This window comes from Lepisosteus oculatus, chromosome 8 (genome assembly GCF_040954835.1).
Source record: "Lepisosteus oculatus isolate fLepOcu1 chromosome 8, fLepOcu1.hap2, whole genome shotgun sequence".
NCBI classification, from domain to species: domain Eukaryota; kingdom Metazoa; phylum Chordata; class Actinopteri; order Semionotiformes; family Lepisosteidae; genus Lepisosteus; species Lepisosteus oculatus.
The window spans coordinates 52,124,719-52,147,599 of NC_090703.1; the positions used below are offsets into that span (position 1 = coordinate 52,124,719).

Below are 22,881 nucleotides of genomic sequence, written 5' to 3' on the forward strand. Positions count from 1 at the left end.
TCTATTTCTTCATATGTTTCATCTGGCTTTAGTATTCCTTTTTTACCTACTTTTATTTGAGAGTGTTGCTAAAAGATTTATTCTCCTGATGACATGATGTGAGACTTTTTCAGAGCTGAAGCTAGACTGAACCTACCGCCCTCCTTTCTTAAAACACTTAAACACATTTTTGTTAGTGAGGACAGTTGTTATTGAAAAAGAAGAAGGAGTTGAGATCATAGAGGAAAGGGGAGAGAGAGTGAGGGGATGAAGGAGAGCTGCTCATTCTTGCTTCCCCAGATAAACTGGCACTTGAAGGTAAAGATCTTGTTCTTTATTAAACCCAGCTGGGGATGTAGAGCTGGCTGAGCTGTAATAAAGTGATCATGGCAGAGTTGGTGCACCTCTCACCTTATCCATTGAACTGGTAGCTTTTTCAACATACTCACTGCTGCCAGGCCTGACTTCAGTAAGACAGGCCTGCAGGAGTGCTTTACCTCTGTCTCACAGATTCTGGGATTCTGCAATAGTGCAAAGTGACATCTGACTGAGTGAATCTGTCCTGCTAATCCCTCAAAGTCAGTACAGCCCTTTCCTGAGCACTCTGTAATTGGTTTTAGTAACAAAATAGCCTTCTGCTTGTGTCATACGCCCTAGATTGATATCCAAAAAATATAGTTAAAAAGCAGGATTTATATGAATCTAAGGCTCGTAGGTGTTTGTTATGATGCTAGTAAAAATGTTTAGAATCTGGAGGAGGCAGGGACAAAGCTACAGGCATTGACCAGTTAGTGGGATGTATTTTAATGATGCAGTTTCAACCCAATCCAGGGCTCAATGTTGGGGAAATAAGGGAAGTCCTAATTAATTGAATGTCAGATTAGCCTCTGAAATGTGTAGACAGCTGTAACTGCCTTGTCATGCTGATCTGCAATCAGAAAGGACAGCTTTTGCTTAAGGCCTGAAATAAACTTGTTTTTTTCTTCCTGGTGACGTCTGCAGCTCAAAAACTTGACTTAGAGGAGGAATGCATTTTAGTGTCTGTCCTATTTTCATTTGAAATTTGATAGTTCTTTTCATGTGGGAAAACAGCACATAAGTACATGTTGAATTGCAGCTGAAGAGAAACCAATTTCAATCTCTTTCCCTCTTTTTTTCTGTACACAGTTAAAACACTCAGCAAACCTTTTCTCTTTCAGGCACAGCGCACCAGAGTGTGTGCCAGTGTGCTTGTCTAAGCAGATAACAGATTTGGTGCTCTGAACCATAGCCACTGCCAAAATCTGTCACAGTGCACACCAACTCCAAAGGTCTGGTTAAATCTCTGTAATGAATGATCTCCTCAGAGTCAGCATGTGTAACAAATATTAGTATTTCTATTGTTGTTAATTGCATTGTGAAAGTAAGCACTTTGACCCATGCAGACTGATTGAGATGGAACCAGGTTCTGTAGTTAACAGGGGTTTGCACTGTAACGTGAAGAGGAATGCTAACACAGAGTGGGGTTAAAAGGTATCTTGCACAGTCTGTGAAATCCTAACCCATAAATATTCATAGTAGGGCAAAACTCCCTGGAGACAGGCTTGCCTGAGTTCGGACTTAATCCAATTCACAGTTTCTTAACGTCGCTCCCAGCTTTCCTTGCTCTGTGAGCCCGTGCTTTGAAAAGGTTTCTGAACACAATAGATTGCCACAACAGCAATAACAGGCTCCAGTCCCTTAATGAAACACCAAGGTTCCCCTTTTCCCACTTTCACTTATGTCTAGAAATAGAAAAGGCCCACCCGACAGAGCCTTTGAGCTACAATAAAGTAGGAAGAAGTCACCTTTCCTTCTGCTAATCCTCGCTGCACTGCTTGTCACTCAGTGCTGGGAAGGGAAGTCAAACGTCGTGAGACTTCATCTCCCTGAAACACAGAGGAGTTCATTAAAGGCAAACCTTTCAACTTGGCATTTTTCTCTCTCCCTGCACTGTAATGGGATATTTCATTGATCCTGACACAGATGGTTCTAAATATCATTGCAGTCATTAAACTTCAGAAGCTCTGTATTTAACACAGAACTTGAAATACCACTTTGTGTTGCACCATTTAGTCAAGATGTGGGGCTGACATATATAGGTGATCCCTTTCCATATCATTTTACCATGAAATATTTTGCTGAAAAGTCAAAATAGTATGCTTTATATACCTTAATGTGGGTAGACTATAACAAATCTTTCACTGGGGTTATTTGGCACCCTGTAAATTTCCTTCAAACCAAAGAAGGAACTAGAACATGTTGCAGTGTAGTACAGTAACTAGAGCCATGCACTGGCTTCTTAAATTGTGTGTAACCACAGGGAGCCATAGAGCTAATGTATGATTTCCAGAAAACAAAAATTCTGTTTACAAACTGTCTGAATGCCCAAGAGTTTTTACTGAAGTATTGCTCAGAATTAGTTGGGCTAGGAGAGTTTAAAAAAAAAAGTTTATTTGTTGGATCAAAGGCAAACTTGCATTGGAGAACAATTTTAAAAAATACATCACAACACGTAAGAGTGGTGACGCTGTTAACATTTAGATGAAGTGAAATGCCCTGTTAGTATGCAGTTTGTTTCGAGATGTGTGTGTTTAATTCATGAGATAAGAAAAGCTTTTTTTCCTGAGCTCTTCAGCAGATAGCCCGTGGAGCAGAGGTCATCACTTTCCCTGTCTGCGCGAAGCGCAAGGTAATTCAGTCAGCAGAGACACAGGGTTTTCACTGCTTCTACCTGCAGTCTTCCAGCTGATGTTGTAATTGGTTCTGTGACCCGTTGTTTGAAGGCTTGTTTCGCTGCTCTGGTATCTGCTGCTTTGGCACCAGCCCTGCAGTCTTACAAGAAATAAATGACATGAAGAAAGACTAGAGAAGATGTGTGAAGAGGATTTAGAATGATCTTTTTTCTTCACGAAGATTTAGTATGTTCGTCAGGAAGATGGTTGCTGCAGCACAGAATGATTATTATTAGGCTGGAAAAAAGTTCCTGTTACTTGTTTTCCCATTCACATTACTGAATTTAATACATTTTGGTTTAAATATACAGTGGTGTGAAAAAGCGTGCCTGCAGTTCTTTGGATGTTGTTGTGAGTTTTTTTGTGACCTCTTGGATGAGTCATTGCAGCGCTCTTGGGGTAATTTTGGTCGGCCGGCCACTCCTGGGAAGGTTCACCACTGTTCCATGTTTTCGCCATTTTTGGATAATGGCTCTCACTGTGGTTCGCTGGAGTCCCAAAGCTTTAGAAATGGCTTTATAACATTTTCCAGACTGATAAATCTCAATTACTCTGTTTCTCATTTCTTCCTGAATTTGTCTTCTTCACTTTTGATCTTTTGGTCTACTTCACTTTGTCAGGCAGGTCCTATTTTAAGTGATTTCTTGATTGAGAACAGGTGTGGCAGTAATCAGGCCTGGGTGTGGCTAGAGAAATTGAACTCAGCTTTCCAAAGATGTGATAAACCACAGTTGATTTATGTTTTAACAGGGGGGGGCAATCACTTTTTCACACAGGGCCATGTAGGTTTGGATTTTTTTTTCCCTTAATAAAACCTTCATTTAAAAACTGCATTTTGTGTTTACGTGTGTTATCTTTGTCTAATATTTCAATTTGTTTGATGATCTGAAACATTTCAGTGTGACAAACATGCAAAAAATAAGAAATCAGGAAGAGGGCAAACACTTTTTCACACCACTGTAATTATGATGTATTCAATTAAAAAACGATTAAACAGTTCAAAAGCTATGTCATGGTAGTGTGGTAGTAGTGCAAATGTCAGAGTGCAGTAGTATAAACTTGATGTTTAATTGAATTCTTTAGTGGGCATCGCAGCTTAGTGGAAATGCACATTTTCTTAAAGCACCAGATATCCCTGGCTCTACACCTTCCAAGAAGCTAGAGTTCACACAGTTTTGGAGTGTGTGTCTTTCCGTGTGAATGCAGTCGATTTGTGGTTTTGTTTATGAGTCATGTCCATTCTGCATTTGTCCAAAAGGACTTCATTTGCTGTTTTATTTTCTCTGAAATGTTTATGTTTGCTGTGTGTGCAGACAATACTACCTCGTCTCACCCCGATTCTCAGACATTTAATCATTTAATGTAAACTGCAGTAAAACACTCAATTTTGAAGGATTTTTCTGACCAGGACAGCGGTTTGTTGGGGTTATACTGATGAATATATTTGGGAACCCCAGCAGACCTGGGGTAATTGCTGTAATTCTTTTGGCACTCCTGTTCCAAGAGGGTATTGGGTTGGCACATTCAGTGTACTCAGCTCTATGGGAGTGATCCCTCTGATGCTGATTAGTTAGTATACATTTTGCTTTCAGGCAACAAAGTGATTAACAAGGTGGGTGAGTCAACAGCACTTGAGATCACTGGTGTATGAGATGGAAGCAGAGGTTCACAGCAGGCTGTGGATTGCCATCACCTACAGCTTAATCACACTCTTTAAGATTCCCTCACTGATTAATGGCTCCGCCATCACCAGGTCCCAGCCCCTGATATGGACCCTACCCCAGTGTATAAATTGTCCTAAAAGAGCTGAAAAGCGGCAGAGAATCAGAACTGTGTGTGGCAAATGCCTAATCTCTGCAGGGCACTGATTTGAGTGTTAATTGAAAGTAAGTGGAGTTCTTGCTTTTTGAGCTGGAAACTTCACAGGTATTCTCCCCCCCAGCTTGACTTCGCCTGTGAGACAGGGCACAGTGTCTGTCTGGGTAAAATTATGTTTAAGCTATACTCATTTTCCAAAGTTTCAAAGTAAAATTTAATTTTGTAGAATTTTGCTCTGTAACTGAAGATCAAGAAGAGAACGTGTCTGTAAATTTTCCTAGCATGTGGGGGCAGTACAGTACCTGCTGGGTTAGACTTCCTAGGCCTTGTTTTGTTCTGTATGCTAAAGTTTTTCTGGCAGGTTTTTGGAGGAATGCTAGAGGATTTTTCAAAATATATTACTATGCCTGCTCATAACATTTTAAAGCTCCAATCATTGAAAAACTAAAAGATAAAATTTAAAATGTACGAGCGTAAGAGGTTTGAGACCATTAACAGTAATAAGAGTGAAATCAAGCAGTCACTAAAATAAAGTGACTTTTAGCATAGATGAGTCAATAAAACTAACATAAGAATCCAATTGCCTGAATTACACGTTAAGACACATGGCTGCCTTACAGCTGTTGGTGTTTGGCATAGTCATAATAAGGAACAAGTAATAGTTTTATTCCATGCTGAAAAGAGAAGAAAGAAAACAACGTTTCAGCCGTGGAGCCTTCTCACCTGAACATAGTCATAATAAATCCAGTGTTTCTTTAGATCTGAGAAACACATTTACATCCCTGCCTCTCCAATTATAATTCATTTCCTAAACAGTGAAAGCCTATAGTATTATGTTCCAAGAACAGGTGATGACTCTTCACATTTCCTGTCAGTTTTGTGCTCACAGATTACGGTTCTGAGATATTTGAGCACACAAACACAAAGCAGATCCAAATCAGCTACAGCAGAACATGCATGAACAGCATTGGCGCTAATTACAGGTAATATTCCCTCAGACAACAGCTGCTCTGCCAAGACTGGGCTGAACTTTTTTGTTAGTTTAACAACATTGCATAATTATAATTTACAAGTGGCAATGACAAAAATACCCTTTCTTTCAGCTGATTACATGGCATGCAAGATATTAACTCTTTTTTAAAGACTTTCTGTAAATCGGAGTGATGACTTTAGCAGTGTGATCTTTGAAAGTCAGCCTGTCCTTTAACAGTGTCAGTGCAGAAGCTAGAATCTAGTGGTGGATTTCTCTGTGTAGCTGCGTAAAAGAGCTACTCTCACCTGTCTGAAATTGCTGGCTGGGTATGAAGAAGCCAGTTGTTTGCACTGGAATGGAGATCAGTTTCCTTTCAATTATTTTTTAGGGGATAAAATAGATGTTTATGGGATTTAAAAAACTTTTTTGCAAAACTGAAAAAGGGTTTTCTTCCATTTCTCGATTATGAAAAAAGTATAAAAGCAATGTATAATAAAATAAACACTTTTAAATCTGAATTTTATTTTAAACTTTTGTATCTAATTAAGTTCAGGTAAAATTCCTAAACTAAGTAAGTGAAAAATCCATTGGCATCTCTGCTACATTTATATTCAAGTTTTTGATTTACTGTCATAAGATTGGGAGCAAATTCGGACAAAATAGAGAAAATTCCCATTTATATGATGGGTCCCATTGATGCGCGTTTCTTTTTACATCTTTCTGTTTCTCTTTCTGCCCTTCAGGGGGGTTAGGGTTTGGGGGTGACGGTGCTATGCTTGAAGCGCTTTAAAAAGAATCCGCCGTGTCTCTGCTCATGTCCGAGGTGTGCCTTAGAGAGCCCTCCAGCCTGCCGGCGGCCCGGAGCTGCCGAGCGCAGTTTATTTGAGCGCCACACCACCCCCTGCTGGAGCTTGGAGAGCTGCGCAGGAGGAGGTGTCAGAAGTCTGGGAAACTGGTTTGAAGAGAAAGGCTTCCACGGCAAACTCTTCCTGCTCGCCATGCAGTATCTGAGCTCTCGGGACACCTTTTAGAGCTGTTGTCATCCCCGCTGCTCCCTTCATTCCGACGATCACAACTGGTTGTCGACTGGTTTCGGCCAGTTTAGTTTTTTTCTCTTGTGCAGGCACATCAACAGCAGGCGCTGGGGGTTTTGCCTTTTCTCCAGCTGTGTCAGTGGGGGAGAATCGGCCCCCTAATTACCTGGGAGTTTCCCCCTCGACGTCGCGCAGACAAGCGATAGGGAGAAGGATCCGGCGGCTCGGCCTCACAGCCCGTCATCTGTGACGCCGCCCTCGGCAGCGGCTGGTGTCTGAAGGCGCTGCTCATCGCTTTCAGCTGAACCTCGCATGGTAGTGTTTGCGTGCAGTTAATCCTGTGTACCTAGCCTAGGGTGCGCTCGGCGCTGTTCAGTTTGGTTAACGGTTGCTGGCCCTAAAGTCACCATTACTTAAGTACAGTTGGACCCGCAGTGCAGTACGTGCTCTTTCATGGTTCTTATATGACTCTTGAGAGTAGAATAGGTTTTTTTTAGATGTATAATGGCGTCTTGTAACAGATGAGTTCTGCTGGTGTTCCTTTCTCTGCGCCAAGGGTTTCGTCAGCACGGCCAGGTCGTGGAGCGAGAGCTCAGGGGGCGCCAGTCCTGCCTCTCGACACCGGCCGGGCTGCACGTTAGGCTTTGGTGAATGCTGTCCGAAAGGAAGTTTCTAGGTGTCCCGTTGCAGATGAGCCCCGATATTAGGTTGTTTGGGGGTCCTTGTTCATTTTTGTCCTAAAAGTATTTCTCTTTTCGACAAATCAACTCTCATGCAAAATTAAACCTTTATTTTCGCTAGGCAATCCCAATTAAGGCGTGACACATTTCTAATAGATAAATTTACATTGAACTGACATTTTCTGTTTTTCCAATCAATATCTCCTGCCTCATTTATTGAATTTTCCATCTACTTCTCTTCTTTTACCTCCTGATTTGCAAAGCAGCTCCGCTGCCATCGACACACTCCCGTTCCGGAGATCATGTCCGGGGCTCATTAGTGATAAGGCTCGTTAAGAGTCTGCTAATCACGGGTTTGCGGTTTCGACCTCCTCGCCTCTGTGAGCCCCCCTCCCCGCTTTCATTATTTTCATCCCTGTTAATTGCGCAGTGTGCACTGAAAGCAGAGGCAGTACAGGACCCTACCGGGCGAGGGCTGTGTGCGGACGCGCAGGCAGTGGCGAGCAAAGCAAACGACGGACGCCGAGTCTTTCTCAAGCGCCTCTCGAGTCTCTCCGGCACGGCTGTGCGTGCCCAGGCCCTGACACATGTACAGATGAGCATCGCTGCTAATTGCTTTAACACCTGGCCCTCCCCGTCCCCTCCTCCGCCCTGCTCGCTCGCCGCCGTCCCCTTCGCTGTCAGACCGACACTGACATGTGTCTAGCAGCGCGCAGAAACCCGTCCCAGCCCACTTGCCCCGCTGCAGCGGCCGGCTTTCTGTGCTTCAGTGTGTGTGTGCATGTCGGCGAGCGTGTGTGCGCACACTGGTATTAGCTAAAAAGGATCCTCCTCATCTCGTCCTGCCTACTGTAGCTCAGTCTGCGGAGCGGAGAGCAGGACGGACTTCAGCGATCTAGGAATCCAGACCGGGAGATTTCTCTAGTGTTACATTGGCGTTGCTGGGGGATTTAAGCCGAGGGGAGTCGAGATTCTTGGGCACCTTGCTCTCGGGACAATGTTTCTTGTGCAGTACGCAGGTATGGTACAACATTATTGCTACGGTTTAATAAATGTTTTTTTTTATTCCGTTTGCTGATTTACAATTTATTCTATAAAATTGTTTGCTGTATCCCCGTAGTATCAGCATGTTATATTAAAATGCCGCTATTTTATACGATTTAAGCATTGTGACTTCGAGAAGGCAGAATGTTAGCGAGAGAGGAATCATTCACCGGACTTTCTGCAGTTAACGAAATAAATGTCCCCCCCCCCCCCCCCCCCCCCCCCCAGTTTACCCTGTGGACTAAGTGAAGACTTTAAAATAGTTTAAATTCCATCTTTATCTTCATCATCACGGAGGGGGTCTGTCATTTCCTCCTTGATAGAGCGCGACTTTAAAACTGTAGGAGAGTTTTTGTTTTTAAGTCAGTGTTTCCTACATGAGCATTGTGAACAAATGGATAATATACGTTCGTGCTGTTTTTAAGTTGCCGGTGGTGTGGTCGGGGCGTGTGTTATGTGCTTTAGATGGCTCAAACATCATCTGCGCTGAAGTTGGGATTTGAGATTGTCACACAGGCAACTGAGTTTCAAATGCTCGATTGTGACTCCGTGGGATATGGCACTAGTTAGTAAGCAGTTAATTCCCAGAGCTAATCTGTCATTTCTGCTCTTATAAAAAAAAAGTGAACAGTCGGCACTGTGTGCACATGCGGAGCCTTTATGTTCTGTTTGTGCTCCAGTATTCAGAACGCAGCCGCACTCTCTCAGCAATCACAGAAAGACGATACATGCTAGCCGTGGTTATATGGTGATGTTATGAAGCGTTTATCTAAAGGGTACGATATGCGGTGCACAGCCTTCACTCTATATAGACAGAGCTGAGGTTATGTCTAGAGACAATGCGATCCCGACGCCCAGCATGTCCTCCCGGCTCTGCGATCCAGATTCTTGCCGCTGGACCACTTTCACAGTCGCCTGTACTGCCTGCCAGCTGGAGATCTCTACCTCGTCATGGAGCCTCTGCTGCTTATCGATTAGCATATCAAACACAGCTGGATCGAGTCACTCTTCTCCGTGTTAACCGGAGTTGAGGGAATGGAACCAAACTTACTTTTTGTTTTTGCATTTTGAACTTTCCCTTATATTGCCAGCTTTGAACCTGGTGTTCTGTGTGAGTGGGTGCTGGAGGGTGCCGTGCCACCCGCCGGGATGAAAGAGCACATTGACGCTGATTGCCTTGCACAGCTGCACAACTTGCAGTTTGGTACCATTTATAGAGGAAGCATTCAGAGACATTTCACAAGCTCCCCCCATTGTGTCTGCTGTGTCCTATATTAGAATTGATTAAAGTAACTGAAAACACAATCTATTTTGACATCATGTCAATGAAAGCTGCTTTTTAAGCATAAAAACATAGAAAATGGGCTGATTAGAAATATCATTGAGCATTCTAGATCCTCTCCCAATGCTCCTGGTTGGGTGTATACTGATTGACACAAAGTTATTCTCCAATGGTGTACTCTGATACTGGACTCATTTACTGAAATAAACAGGAGGTAGTGTAGGATTAATAGTTATCAGTGTCCATGAGACTGCAGCCTAATATATATTATTGTGTACATTCAATTTTTTAAAATGTATTTCTTTATCATTTATGTCTCTGGCTTGCTTTTGATAGCATTTTAGTATGTCAACTAGTATGTTACTTTTGTTTTTGCTTCTGTTACAGTTGTGCTGCATAAATTCCAGGTCTGTGTCCGGCCCCCTCTAATTGTTATCTGCTGTGGCTGTGATGACAGAAAATTAAATTAAAATGTCAATAAATCTTCAAACTGTGAGGTGTAGCTGAATATTGATAGGAAGTGACAGTGGACAGCAACAATCTCACGTCATCTCTATGACTTTATTTTATAAACCTAACTCCCAAAATAGCATCTAACTTTGTTATAGATATAGTACCACTTGCAACAGGCTCTACTGTATCTGTTGTACAGCCTTGAAGCAGAGAGCTGATTGAAGCGTGAAGAAAATATCTGAAAGAATGTTCCAGGTGAAAATAAATGAGAATATGATATAAAAAAAAAGACTTGTCAACAGCTGAGAAGCTATGTAGGTCATCAGAGTGAAGAGGGCCCGTGCCTTGTTCTGCTCTGGAGCAGAGGATGCGACTTCTGCTGGCAGGGAGGGTGGACTTGTCCTTGTCTGCTGAGACAGGCAGGGCCAGTCCTCCTTCAGAGCAGGTTCAAACAGCCATGTGACAGACCTTTCCGGCTCTCTGCTCTTCACATGGCCACAGGCAACACTTGTCGGTATCTGTCCAAGTGAATCAGGTCTGACTGTTTACCCCGTACCTAGGAACCGTGATGGATAAAAGCCCATCTGGGAATATGACAGCCATTTACTTCCATCTTGTAGTGCTCTCTGTTGATCGATTGCTTAGATGACTTTAAAAAAATCTACAGTGTGTGTGTGTGTGCTGGCTCAAGTAAGAGACCGAGACCGAGACTGCGACAGAGACACAGGGAGCCTGTGTGGTAAGGATGCTCTTTGCTCAAAGGCCAGAATGTTGCAGAAGCTGTTGGAGTATATTCTGAAAGTGAACTGAATCATCAGTGAAAACTGTGGAGTCTGGGGACTGGGTTTTGTAATCGGTGGACCCTGACCTCTGGGTGGGGAGCTGTGACTGTTCAGGGAGAGAGTATCAAAACTAAGCTGTGGGTCAAGAACCGTGACGGTAAAAACATCCATTAATACGACTGTAGCCAGTGATCAATATCCTGCCCTGGAAAGTGGACTTCCTTGGGAATTGTGAATGTGTAGGGGTGGGGGTATTGCTGAAAGGGAGGGATTCGTATCATTTGTAACTTGATTAGGGATTACTAAGAACAAGCCAAAAGGCAAGGCTCAGAAAATGGGTTACCCACTGCAGCTGCGTTAATCACAGATATACCTTGTGTTGCCATGGATACCGCACTTTTGCCCTGTCTGATCTCAGCCAGCTGTGTGGTCATTAGCCAGTTTCGTTGCTGGGGTGAGACAGGAAGGGTGCCGAGCGAGAGAGTAGGGATAAATGCTGCTCTGTCTTCAGAGAAGAGTGTTTACTAAATGCAGTTTTCCCCAAGTTTGAGCTGAGATGGCTTATTCAGTCATGTAGAGTCCATTACCGGAGACAGCAGCAACCTCACCAGCCTGTGTTCTCTGATGCAGCCTGCTTCGGTGAACGGGAGTTACAAGTCCTGAAGTCCTGGTCTGGAAGGAATTTTGTTTTATTTTTTTGTAGCATTAGTTAATTTTAACCCCCCAGTCCTATCCCATTCCTACCCAAGCTTCTAACTTTGCCTGTGATCATTTAGGGGTATTCCATTCTCTTCTGAGTATCTTTAAGGATATCGTAGACCCGTTTTAGTCTATTATTTTGTGACATTCTCCTTAAAAGTCACTCGTGTGCTCTCTCAATTGATCTTGCAAACGAAATCTTCTCAGTTTTATGTCTTTTTGTATAAGAAGGCATGGTGATTTGTTGGTATCAGTAGTGTGCTCTAATTTTCAATTTCCCCTTTTGCTTCTCAACAGACTTCTAAATAATTGATGTGGGGCTTGTTAGAGGTCCTTGGACTGATTCTTGATGTTGCATTCAACAGGAGCGTTATCTCTGCTCTGACTGGAGCTTTGCAACAGATGTTGAAAATAGAAGAATCCCTGAAGTCTGTAGCTTTTTAACGCCAACATCAAAGACATCCGCTCTTCCCTCTAAAGACTTTAACGTAGATTTTAGCTTGGTTTCTCCATTAGTCTAATTGCATTTTGTGCGCGTAAAACCCTCATAAAACCGAGTACGGTCCTAAAACATGTTCTTACTGTGAAAATGTTAAATTTCAAGTGGAGAGTGTAAAAAACATTGTTTCATTCTTGTATAGAAGACCATAGAGCTTTGCAAATATAGTTAACAGTATCATACTAATATTAAATTCACTATTTTCTAATGGGACAAAATAGGAAGAGATTGAATGTATTATAGTAGTGAGTTGTCCTACTTTGGGCTTTTTCTGCCAGGCACCATGAATAGACCCATAGTTCTAACATGTTTCTTTTTTAAAGTTCATGTCAGGATTTTTCTTCCTTTAGAACCACAAGAAATGTGTATTATCCTACATTCTACAGCACAAACCTCATTTGAATGCAGTACAGTTTTTGAAAAAACAGAATGGATTTGATGTTTCTGATGGAAGCGCTTGTCTTCACAATGTATTGTAGTAATTGAGTTGCTAGTATTTGTGTTGATTTGTGCATCTCATACATGCTAGAGAGTCCCTGGCTGCAGTAGCCCCTCATGGCTTGCTAATTGAAAGCAATGGTTTTTTAGCCTGAAAAGCCATGCGACTGATAATTGGTATTGCAATAGATAGCATGGTGTCTCTGTTAATGAGAAGCTGTATTGCTTTGTGCCTTCCTGTAAAAATATTTTTTCAGTTTTTTAATCAAAATATAGACCCTTGTGTTTGCTAGAAAAATTATTGTCATTACTGTGCTGGGGGAATAGTTTACCATGCATATTGTTAAGCTATGCATTCATGAATCCTATCCACACACCATTGACCTATATGTTTAAAACTCAAAACACATAATATTTTTTTTTGCTAAATTTACTGCCCGTTTTTACTGAATGTTTAACTCAATAAATGTATAACAAACATCCCTGAATTACCCATTAAATGTCTGTTTATTTTTCTGTGATTTTGTTTCGCCTATTTCTAAAATAGCCTGCTGTGTGTCATTGGTTAAGAAGTTGGGATTGAAAAGTAATGAGTGAGCTTGTGCCCCTCACGGTGCCTCAGTTTCTTCAGCCCTTCTCACCCTTGGCAGCACGCGAGCAGAGCCCCTGCCCAGAGACAGGTGTGGATGGCTCTGGGGCTGATGGGAAGGGGCATCATGCTGTCCGGATCCTCTTATCAGGAGGCTTGGTGGCCCACGGTGCACAGTGCCAAAAAGAATCTACAACAGTATGGGTAAACACTTCTCCCACTAGTAGAGCCCAGTTCAGCAGCTGAAAGCGAAATTCCTGCTCCAGTGGAGGGTGGGAAGTGTGCAAAGCTCCCTGGAACTAGCCAGCAGGCCTCTGGAAGCTGGGAGAACGCCCCCACAGATATGCAGGAGAACGTGCAGAAGACACCCCAGTCCGGAACTCGCCTAACTGCACAGCGCTGTGCCACTCTGCCCGTAACTTGTTCTGCATATTCTCACAAGACATGAAAATAGCCTCCTAAAAGGAAAGGACAAATTATTTAAAATACAAATGAAAAGATGAGTGGACTATTCATGATCAGTTTTAGCTATGTTACCTATTTGTAATGCATTTGCTCAATAATCTTTCAAATAAGTGCTGTGAAGTGTAAACCTGTGGTGATTTAATTCTGGGGGAGTCATCTCTCCAGATGTAAGGAATATCAACATTTTAATTGTTTGTAATTAGTTATGATGATGAGGTTAGCACATTAAAATTATTTCAATCTTGTAGTCCCTGGCTTAATCTTTCTTGGTGGTTTTATTACTTTATATTTAAATGTGTTTGGTAGAAAATTCATTGAGCACAGTTGCTCATTTGTGGGGACAAGCTTTCCTAGCTCAGCAGTTCTCAAGATAACTGTTTTAGCAATTACACAAATTACTGAAGATTTGACTGCTGTTTTTCATCTAGAAGCCTCTCCATGCTCTGCACATCAAATATGAGATTAAAAGAAAAACGGGCCCACTGTAGCAGTGGGCGGCTTGTGAAGACCAGCAGTGCATCTGGAGCTCAGGTGAGAGCTCTGAGCATGAAGCCCTGTGTAGACGGAGAGGCTGGTGAGACAGCAGAGGAAACGGAGGGCCGTGGGGAGGACTGGCTCTAGGCACCCCTGGCCAGTGGTGGACTGTGCCAGCTGCACAACAGCGCAGAGCTCAGTCGCGATGTCAGGGGAGGGGGGAGGTGGAGGGAGTCAGCACTCAGCCAGAAACACTTCCAGGCACTCCACAGCCAATAAAATCCCGAAGACAGTTTTATAAGCAAGGTGGGTCATTTCCATTATACAACTGACCTTTTTCCAATGCAGCCAGCAGAAACTGTGTAAAACTGAACTGAGTAGTGTGCATATTAACTTTAATATATTCTTATTTCTGTATAGTTACATACTTAGGAATTATGAATAGTTAGGCCATATTATATAATTGTGTTTGTTATGATAGGAGTTGTATTTTTGTTTGCCTTGGATAAGGACATCAGCCAACTTAATGATGATAAACTGCTTGCACTAATGTTTGTGTTTATTAATCACCCAATGAATGCCTTATGCAAAAGAGTGAACTTCATTTGGAGTAAGTCACATATTTGCAGTGTATCTAGTATTTATAGTGAAGGCACATTAATTGCACTTGCGACAACAGGAAACTATTTGCATTTAAATGCGTTTGACCCCAAGTCTGACAGTGAAGCTTGTATCTGCAGAGACTGGCTGCACCCGAGAAGCCCTGATCTAGGGCACATGATCTAAATTTGTCTGTTTTGTCTGTATGAGTCATTTTGAACCACATTTTCAGTACCCCATGAGACTGACAGAGGCTTCTGGTGTTGCCATGTGGTTTTATTCATGAAGCAGTCCTGAAATGGAAGTCACGTCCATGAGAAGAAGGACAGCCTAGTAGGGCTGGCAAAGCAATAGTGATGATGTGGATGAAATTCTGGGTTTCCCCTCGTGTTCATGGCTTACAACAGGGCTACTGAGCCAGCAGCCCTTCCTATCCACCCCACTGCAAGTGTATAAACCAGCCCCTTACAGAGATTTATTCTAGATCGATCCTAGAATCGATAATTGTCAGGTAAATAATTTAGAAGTTGGTGTCCGGAGATGAAAGGTCATGCATTAAGCTCCTAGTGGCTTTTATGTAAGTGTACTGTTATTGCAAAAATAAAATGCACGTGAAGTTAAAAGTTCAAAGTTTTAAATATGTCCAATGCAGCAGATTGCCTGTATTCATATTTTGTAAAAATATCAAAGTGACGGTTTGTATTATACACAGTCATACTGAGTTGTATAAAATGTGTTTTAAAGAAAATCCCGTTTTGTTTGTTTTGGCGTGGGGCAAGGGGTGAAATACGGGTCTATGCTACGGGTTATGGATTCTGTAAGTAGAAGTCCTTCTCGTGAGAAATTCCAGCAGTAATATAGAACATCAGTTTCCATGTGCTAAGGCCTCATGGGAGATAAAGTGAATGAGATTTTTTTGCGTTGACATTTTTGTTTTCCCCCAATGCTGCCAGAAAAAACAACTGGAAATGGCGCTGTGCGTCCCGTAATGAATCGGTGGAGGTGCTCGGGGCTCTAAATCATGGAACTGGCCTGGTTTGTCATTGTGCTGGGAAGGGGAGAGCAGTATGAATGCTAGTATGAAATAGATAATTGGAAAAATACATCTTGTGGTTCTTACCATAGTTTGGAGTCGCAGGTGATGCATGAGAGCCCTCTCTCCCGCGCCGGGAGATAAATGGCAGGGGAGAAGTCTGATTGGACTGCAGGTCAGGTTTTGGTCTTTTTTCCTCAGCAAGAACCATTTGGCTCAATTAAGGGACTAATCTGAATCTAATTATTTCGTTATTTGGTTTCTAGTTATTTTTATGGCAAAGGCTTATTTCGTTGTTCAGGTCACATCTTGTATTTGGATACTAGGTGAAATGAGAGGGCCCCCACCCCTATTTTGCTTGCCTTAGCTCATCTAGTTAGCGGCAGAAGGGGCTCCAGACAGTTCGGCGGCCTTCTGGAGCAGCGTAGCCAGCAGGATGTCTCCCTGTCCTGGGCAGCCCTGCCCCGTCCTGCTTTATAGAGATGGAGCCGCTGCTGCCAGGGGCTACAAGAGATGCAGGAAGTCTGTAGGTCTGTAGAGTTCAGATCAAGGAGGCCCTGCTTCATAAATCTTTGAGCAGCTTAATAAGTAGAGATTGCATGAGCGCATCTTTATGGTTTTGGATTAACAGTTGTGCATTTTGCAGCCTAAACAATGTGGCATGAATTCAGCATTGGTCTCCATAGATGGAATCATTTGCGTTTGACCAGCAGGAAGAAACTGCAGGGAGGATTTAAAAGTTAAAATAACAACATGAGAAAGGATACAAATGAGAGATGGCTGTTCAGTTGGTAGTTAGTATTGCACAGAACAAAAGTGGCGATTCAGGCTGAATAATGTACTGCCTGTTGGTTCTTGAAGCCCAGAATGGAAAAAAAGCTCCAGAAAAAAAACTCTTGTGACCTGAGCTTTTTCAGCACTGACGTCCAGTGTGTAAAAAGATAGCAGTTTTGGATCAGTATCTGAGTATTGTGATCTAATCATTTTCTTTTATGTGGGTTAGAATTTGAATTGAAGTGCCATCTGCTGTGTGGAGATTGAAGGAGGAGGGCAGCAGTAAATAGTGACACACAGTTAGTCAATTTTCAGTGTGACAAATGCCTGTGCCAAGACTTCTGTTTCTGGAAAGGTTAAAATAAGTGTCCTGAGTTGATCGGCAATGGTATCCGATCACTAGAGAGCACAGTGAGAGAGAGCCAATTTAACCCAATCTACACATTTAAAAAAAGATTTTCAGATAAAAGATACAAATTTTAACATTGATGATCAAGTTCTCTGCAAGATCCTCGTTTTTCATTTTTTGTAGAATTTGTTGCGTAGCTTATCAAATCCATATGTGTTTAATTTAATTCTATCTGCTCAGCCTGTCCATCTTAGTGGGTTGTATTTTTCCACTTGTCCTTCAGGGCATAAGGCAGGTATTGAAGAAAAATCAGACCATGTTTTTTTACACATTGAGACACACATACACAGAACCTCAGTGTGCTCGGCTTTCATTTGCCTTTCAAACCTGCAACCCCAACAAGATTCCAGGGCATATAAAGAGGTATATTATCCAACTGAAACCAAACCTGTGTGAAAGAAACGTTTGTAACTGCATGTTTGCTGTTTTTTGCATGAGGTGGGTTGGTGTAAGTGTTTGTCTACAGGGGCAGAGCAAGTCAGGACCAGGCTTCTGTGGTTTCTGAGCCAGTCAGTTGGGTCAGAGAGCGTGGAGCCTTGATTCTGTCTGGTGCCTTTAGTTTGTAGGTGTAGAAATATTTTCTGTGTTTTCTTCCTTCTCCCTCTCTTGCAGTGTATTACATTCATGCTCAGCATTAAATGGGAATCAATAGAACAAGTGTGAGATTACAGATAGAGGATGATCTGGCTTTGTTTTAACACACACTTCAGTGCCATTTCTGTTTTTATACCTTATAGGAGTCATGCACGCTTTGTGCACATTTGCTTTGATACTTTCTGCTCCTGCTGCCCCAGTATCAGTATTCCCTTTGCAATGCCTCTTCCAAATGTAAAAGCGTTCAGGAACATCCTCAGGCAGCAAGCATGTCACAATCAGCTTTGTTAATATAAAGGCATTCCTTAATTGTGGAAACGCATGGAGAATCCCCTGAAGCTTTACTAAGGTGGACAATGTAATGATTTGGCCAAGGTGTCTTGTAAACTGTAGGAGGCCAGGGCATAGTCCAGTTAATGCATAGAGATATTGTATGCAAAGAAACAGACCTATTTAAATCTTTGAGGAGAATTTATAACCTTTTTGGCCTGTTTATTTTTTCTATTTTTCTTTTTCAATATTTTTTAAACAAGACTCGGCATTCTATAGTCTTTCTTTCAAGGTCATGGTTCCTTTCTAAAGACTTTTCCTCCTGTGTCGTTTAACCTTTAAAATGTACCTTAAACACTGTTGCACTGCATGCTGATAAGATATGAGCAGACAGACCTAGTCTTCTTTTCTGGCTTTGGACATATGGGTTTTCTCTCTCATCTGCTTAGTCTTAACCCTAACCTTGAAAGCATACCACTGAAACCTCAAAACAACTTTTGAAGTTGAACATTATATAAAGTACTGTAGTCAAGCCTCTTAGATAAGATGCTATACTAAGGCAATGTGGGCTTTGTTCAGCTCCTCAGAAAGTACGTAACTAGAGAAGATAGGCTGTCACCTTATAATAGACTGTGCTCTGAAGTACACGCGCCCTGTAGCTAAATCCATTGAAATAGTGCTATTGTACACAGTTTTCTTTGTACTCCTCTTTTTCTGAATGATGCAACAAAGTAATGATGATGCAAGGCTTTCTTTTCTTTTTGTGTTATGGAGCATGCACAGAAACCTAATGGACTTTCAGCTCCTGTGTTTACTTGTACAGAACTCTCTCAAACGATAAATCTAAAAAAAAATAATTTGCCTTGACCGGATTAATTATCATTGCTGGCTTCATCTCTCAGTGCACACAGCTAACGGTAGGATATTTTGCAATGCTTCACTCATCCCTGTACTGAACTCTTGACTTTCAGAGTTCAGCCCTGTGTTCTGTGAACTGAGCTTGTCGTCTGCTGATCCCAGACTGATTTGTATTTCTGTTTTTCGTTGTTGGTATGGAACTTTCTCTCTGCATTGACAGGGGGTTTAGCTCGCAGGAGAGTGATTCCTTGCAAAACAGATGTCTAATATTCTGCTTGAAGATTTGTCTTTATGACTCACTATTATCTATCTGTGCCTTTTAATTTAGCTGGTGTATCTTTATTTTTATATTTATGTGTGTGTTGAAACTTAATCCTGGTTTCAAATCTTGACATTGCCTCCTATCAAGTATTCTTTTGAATAGCTAGGAAAAGCACTGCTTATCGAACTGCACTGGATCTTCTGTGTACCCACTATTTTCCCAGCAGGTATGTACGAGGGTCACTAAGAAAGTAATGTCTTTTATTTTAAGCTCATTAGGTAGAATAATAGGCATTACTTTTATACCAAACCTAACAGATCTAACATTGCAAAGATTAACCTTGAGGTCACATGCATACAGCATCCATATACAGTACATCAGGGCTAATTTTATTTTCTTTAACACAAGAACCCTTTCCAGACATGAAAAGGCAGTTTTCCACAGCTCTTTATACACCATGGTAACAGGATGCTGACAAAACAAATGCTGTTAAGAAGATGCTTAACTGGACAGGAACGTAAAGCTCTGGCAGTTCCTGGCAGCTGAACCTAAAACCAGGGTACTGGATTGGAGCAGGAAGGAACAAGCGCACCATAGCTGCTTTAAAAAGATACTGGACCAAAGATACCAAACGGAGACTCTCAGTGCTTCGGTGGTAATATTCTTTATTTTCTGTCTTGATTCCGATTCTCCACGCTTGGGGGCTGTGGACTTAGCCTGCCACCGGCTGCCGTGGTAACTGTTTGCCGGCTGTGGGATCTGACTGTTGCCGGAGGACGTCCTGGAAACGATCGGCCCGTCATGTAGCACGGGGCGCGGGGCGAGCTGCACTACCGGCTTGATGTTTTCCAGACCTTACCGCTCTCATGTCGGGTTACATAACATAGCAGGAGGTTTGAACTTACTGCCGCAGGTAGAAGCATCTCTTTTGAAAAGAGAAATCTCCTCATCAAAGCCAAGCACCCAGTGTGGGTTTTTATTGTCATCCTCCGTGTCTTGCAGGTAGGGGTTTCCTCTGCAGGCAGATCTCTGTGGCATAACCATGGCTAGAGGTTGATTTTCGTCTTCTCTTTTGTAAAAGCTCTGGAATAAGACAAGAAGTCGGGAAGTCTGCGCTGAGATGTAGTTTGTTTCATTGTTGTTTTTCAGGATCTCTTTTTTAGGGAATGTTTTAATGTGTGATCCAAAATATTTTTATGCTTTTTTTGTGCTTTTTTTCCTGTGAAATCTAGTCCTCACCAGCACAGAAAGGAAGCCCCCTCAATGCACGTGGGATTCCCTACAATACTGGAGAGGCAGTAGAGTTGTACGTTTTTATTAGTGTAGTGGTATTTTATGTTCCTCCTAGCTGGGTTCAGGTCAGGGAAGCTCTTGTGAGCGTTATCCTGAGTGTTGCTGAGCTGGGCTGGTGCCGGAGTCCTCTGTCGTGTAACATGGTGATTAGAACGTACAGACTTGAGGAGGGGAGGGGCTGACAGTCCATCATCTGAACAGCCAGTATGGGAACAAAATAATTGGAACCACAAATCAGACAGTAGGTACAGGTTTATAGTTTTGCACTTCTCCACAGCCCAGTATTTCAAAGCTTCCTGGGAAGTTGTCAAGACAAGCAGTGTGAGCCCCGCCCCGCCCGCCCTGAGCTCAGGGGGTCTTGTAATAAAATCAGCTGTAATTATGATCCACACTCTGGCTGAGTGGGACTGACTGCACCTGCCAGGTCACTTATTCAAGAAAAAGAAGACAGCATATTTTTGTCTTGAATTGTGAAATTATGGCAATTAACAATCCAATATGAATTAATGCAAATGTGCTCCTTCATAAGGTTATCACTGGAGAACATTGCAGATCAAGAGAACAACTGATATAGAAGAACCTTCATTGGATAATATCAGGACAGATATTATGTCTGCATAGCTGGTCTGAATATGCACTATATTTTAATTTGAAAGACCTTTGTTGGTTTATGAGTCACTATAAGATTTTAGGAAGCTATTCATCTGGCAGCCATCTCTCTTCAAACAGCATTATCTTCATAAAATAAACACACCAGATTGATTCAACAACAACCATTTCCACTTCTGTGTTCATTAGCTTCTATTTTAGTCTCATGTGTGAGCTCTTACTATTAAATCAGAGCCTCCTGTCTTCAGGAAGAATTTAATGAAGTCCAGCTATAGTGAGTTAAGCCTTGAATAAAGCTTGAGATACACTTTCCTCTGTGCAATTGAATCTCTTTATACATTACCAATTTGACATACTCCAGAAGCCACTCATAAGCCTGCTTGAAAATGAGTTTACATACAGAACAGTCTCAGTTTCACAGTTTCTGGGAATCTTGGCAGTGACTGTGTTAAAGAAGACTTAATACAACAGAAAATTCAAGTGTCCGGTTTAGAGTTTTTAATGTATTGGTTGGCCAATACACAAAATAAAATAATAAAAAACGTGTGGCAGGGAAGATAGATCAGTGTCTTGATCTGCAGCTGTATTTCTGCGTGACTAATGCACAAGTCAGCAGGCAGTGCCAGCACAGACTCTTCACCTCTCTCGCTGTGGCGGGCTTGTTACTGAAACCTCACGCTTTTTAGCTCTTGTCCTCCCTCTCGCTCTGCTGACGAGGAGAAGCGTTATTTGTTCTGGCCTTATTTTCCCGTGGCGGCATGTTCTTGCCTTTGCTCTTTTTACTTCCCAAGAAGAAGGCTGACGCGGCGGGCCCGCGGCTGGGCAGGCTGCGGGCTGATCCGAGTGGGGCTCTGACCCCTTGGCCTGGGGCTGGGGCGAACGTGCCGAGCACCTTTCTTACAGACTGCGTCTCCGCAGCGAGTGAAACGTCAGGTAGGAAAGGAGAGTGGGATTAATTGTTTTCTGCAGGTAAGGAGGACATAACTAACTGTTTGCTTATTCACATCCCGGTGAGCCTCCTTATGGCATCGGAAAGCTGTTGCCCTTCTTGTGCCCAAGTGCGTGAAGAGTGCACTCAGCCATGGCATCGTGTTAGACAGCATCGGGCTGGTCTCCAAGCGCCCCACGGTACCGCACAGACTGCAGAAGTGTCCTCGGCTTATTAATCTTGTCTACAGATGGGAGACTCCAACAACGTTTCTCAGACGTGCTGCAATGCCTGGGTCCTCTTCTAATTGCAGCATGAAAAGATTCTGAATCTTTTTTCTGTGTATACAGTTGAATTTCATTTTTTGAAAAGGTGCTTCATGACACATTGCTTCAGCATCTGTTGCTTCTGTGTTCAGTCTCTTCCTGAGATGCAAAAAAAACCCCTGCTAATCTATTGATAGTGACTGTAGGGCCCTAAAGTTGGGCCGGTATCTCTGTCACACTCTGTTCAGTGTCTTGTGCAGTCAGCAGTTTGCTTCTCTATAACTTTCTCACATTCGCTTTTGCAGCTATTCTGCAGTGTGCTGTCTGTCAGTTCTCAAAAATGATGTCTCCTTTCAACAGACAGACTGGCCAGAGAGTTTATTTTATGCAGTGATTATTTTTAGTTGGTTGTCATTATATATTTTCTGTAAGATTTTCCTTTATTTGTATTAGTTTGAAAATGTTGTGGTGTTGGATTTCTTTTATGAAAAATCTGAATCAGTTGCCTGAATGGTATTTTGTCACCATATTGGCTTTCATTGATTAATCAAGCATTTTCGTCACTTGACATGTGATAGGGCTTGTGGTGTTGATCCCTGGTAGATACCAGAGATGAGCTGTATACTGTATGTTGGTGCTGATGGGGAAATAAGGCCTAGATTAATCACCTGAAGATGTTCACACAAAATGTTCATGAAATATAATTAGACTTTGGTCTTTTGACAGTTTATTTTAGCAGAATTTTTGCTCTCCACAGTAAAGGTCTGTTTTATAGTCGTAGGTATTCTGTAAACCCCTTGGCTGCCTGTTACTTTGACCTTTTTCTAAAAACAGCAAAATGAAACCTCCACTGTTAGTCACAAACAATGTAGTAATTGGTGGATTAAAAGGAGTGGGATTTTCTGGTGGCCAGCAGTTCAACAAACCTGTTATTAAGCTTGTCCTGTTAATTATTTTGTGTGTTGCTCTGTTTATGATTCCTTAACCTTACAGAGCAAGGTTTCCGATCGTGTTCTACAGGAG

General features: G+C 42.3%; 1 protein-coding gene across 8 annotated transcripts in view; it reads left to right on the top strand.

Moving 5' to 3' along the window:
- The window catches only part of enox2 (ecto-NOX disulfide-thiol exchanger 2), a 187,275-nt gene that overhangs the window by 59,549 nt on the left and 104,845 nt on the right, over positions 1–22,881 (top strand). Inside the window, exon 1 of one of the 8 annotated variants that reach the window (XM_015351687.2) lies at positions 7,706–8,256. The exons of the other annotated variants lie outside the window; for them this stretch is intronic. Within the exon in view, the coding sequence (XP_015207173.1) occupies positions 8,235–8,256 (22 nt within the window). The 5' untranslated portion in view covers positions 7,706–8,234. Of the gene's footprint in view, positions 1–7,705; positions 8,257–22,881 lie in introns of those variants that run through there. 8 annotated transcript variants of the gene reach the window in all.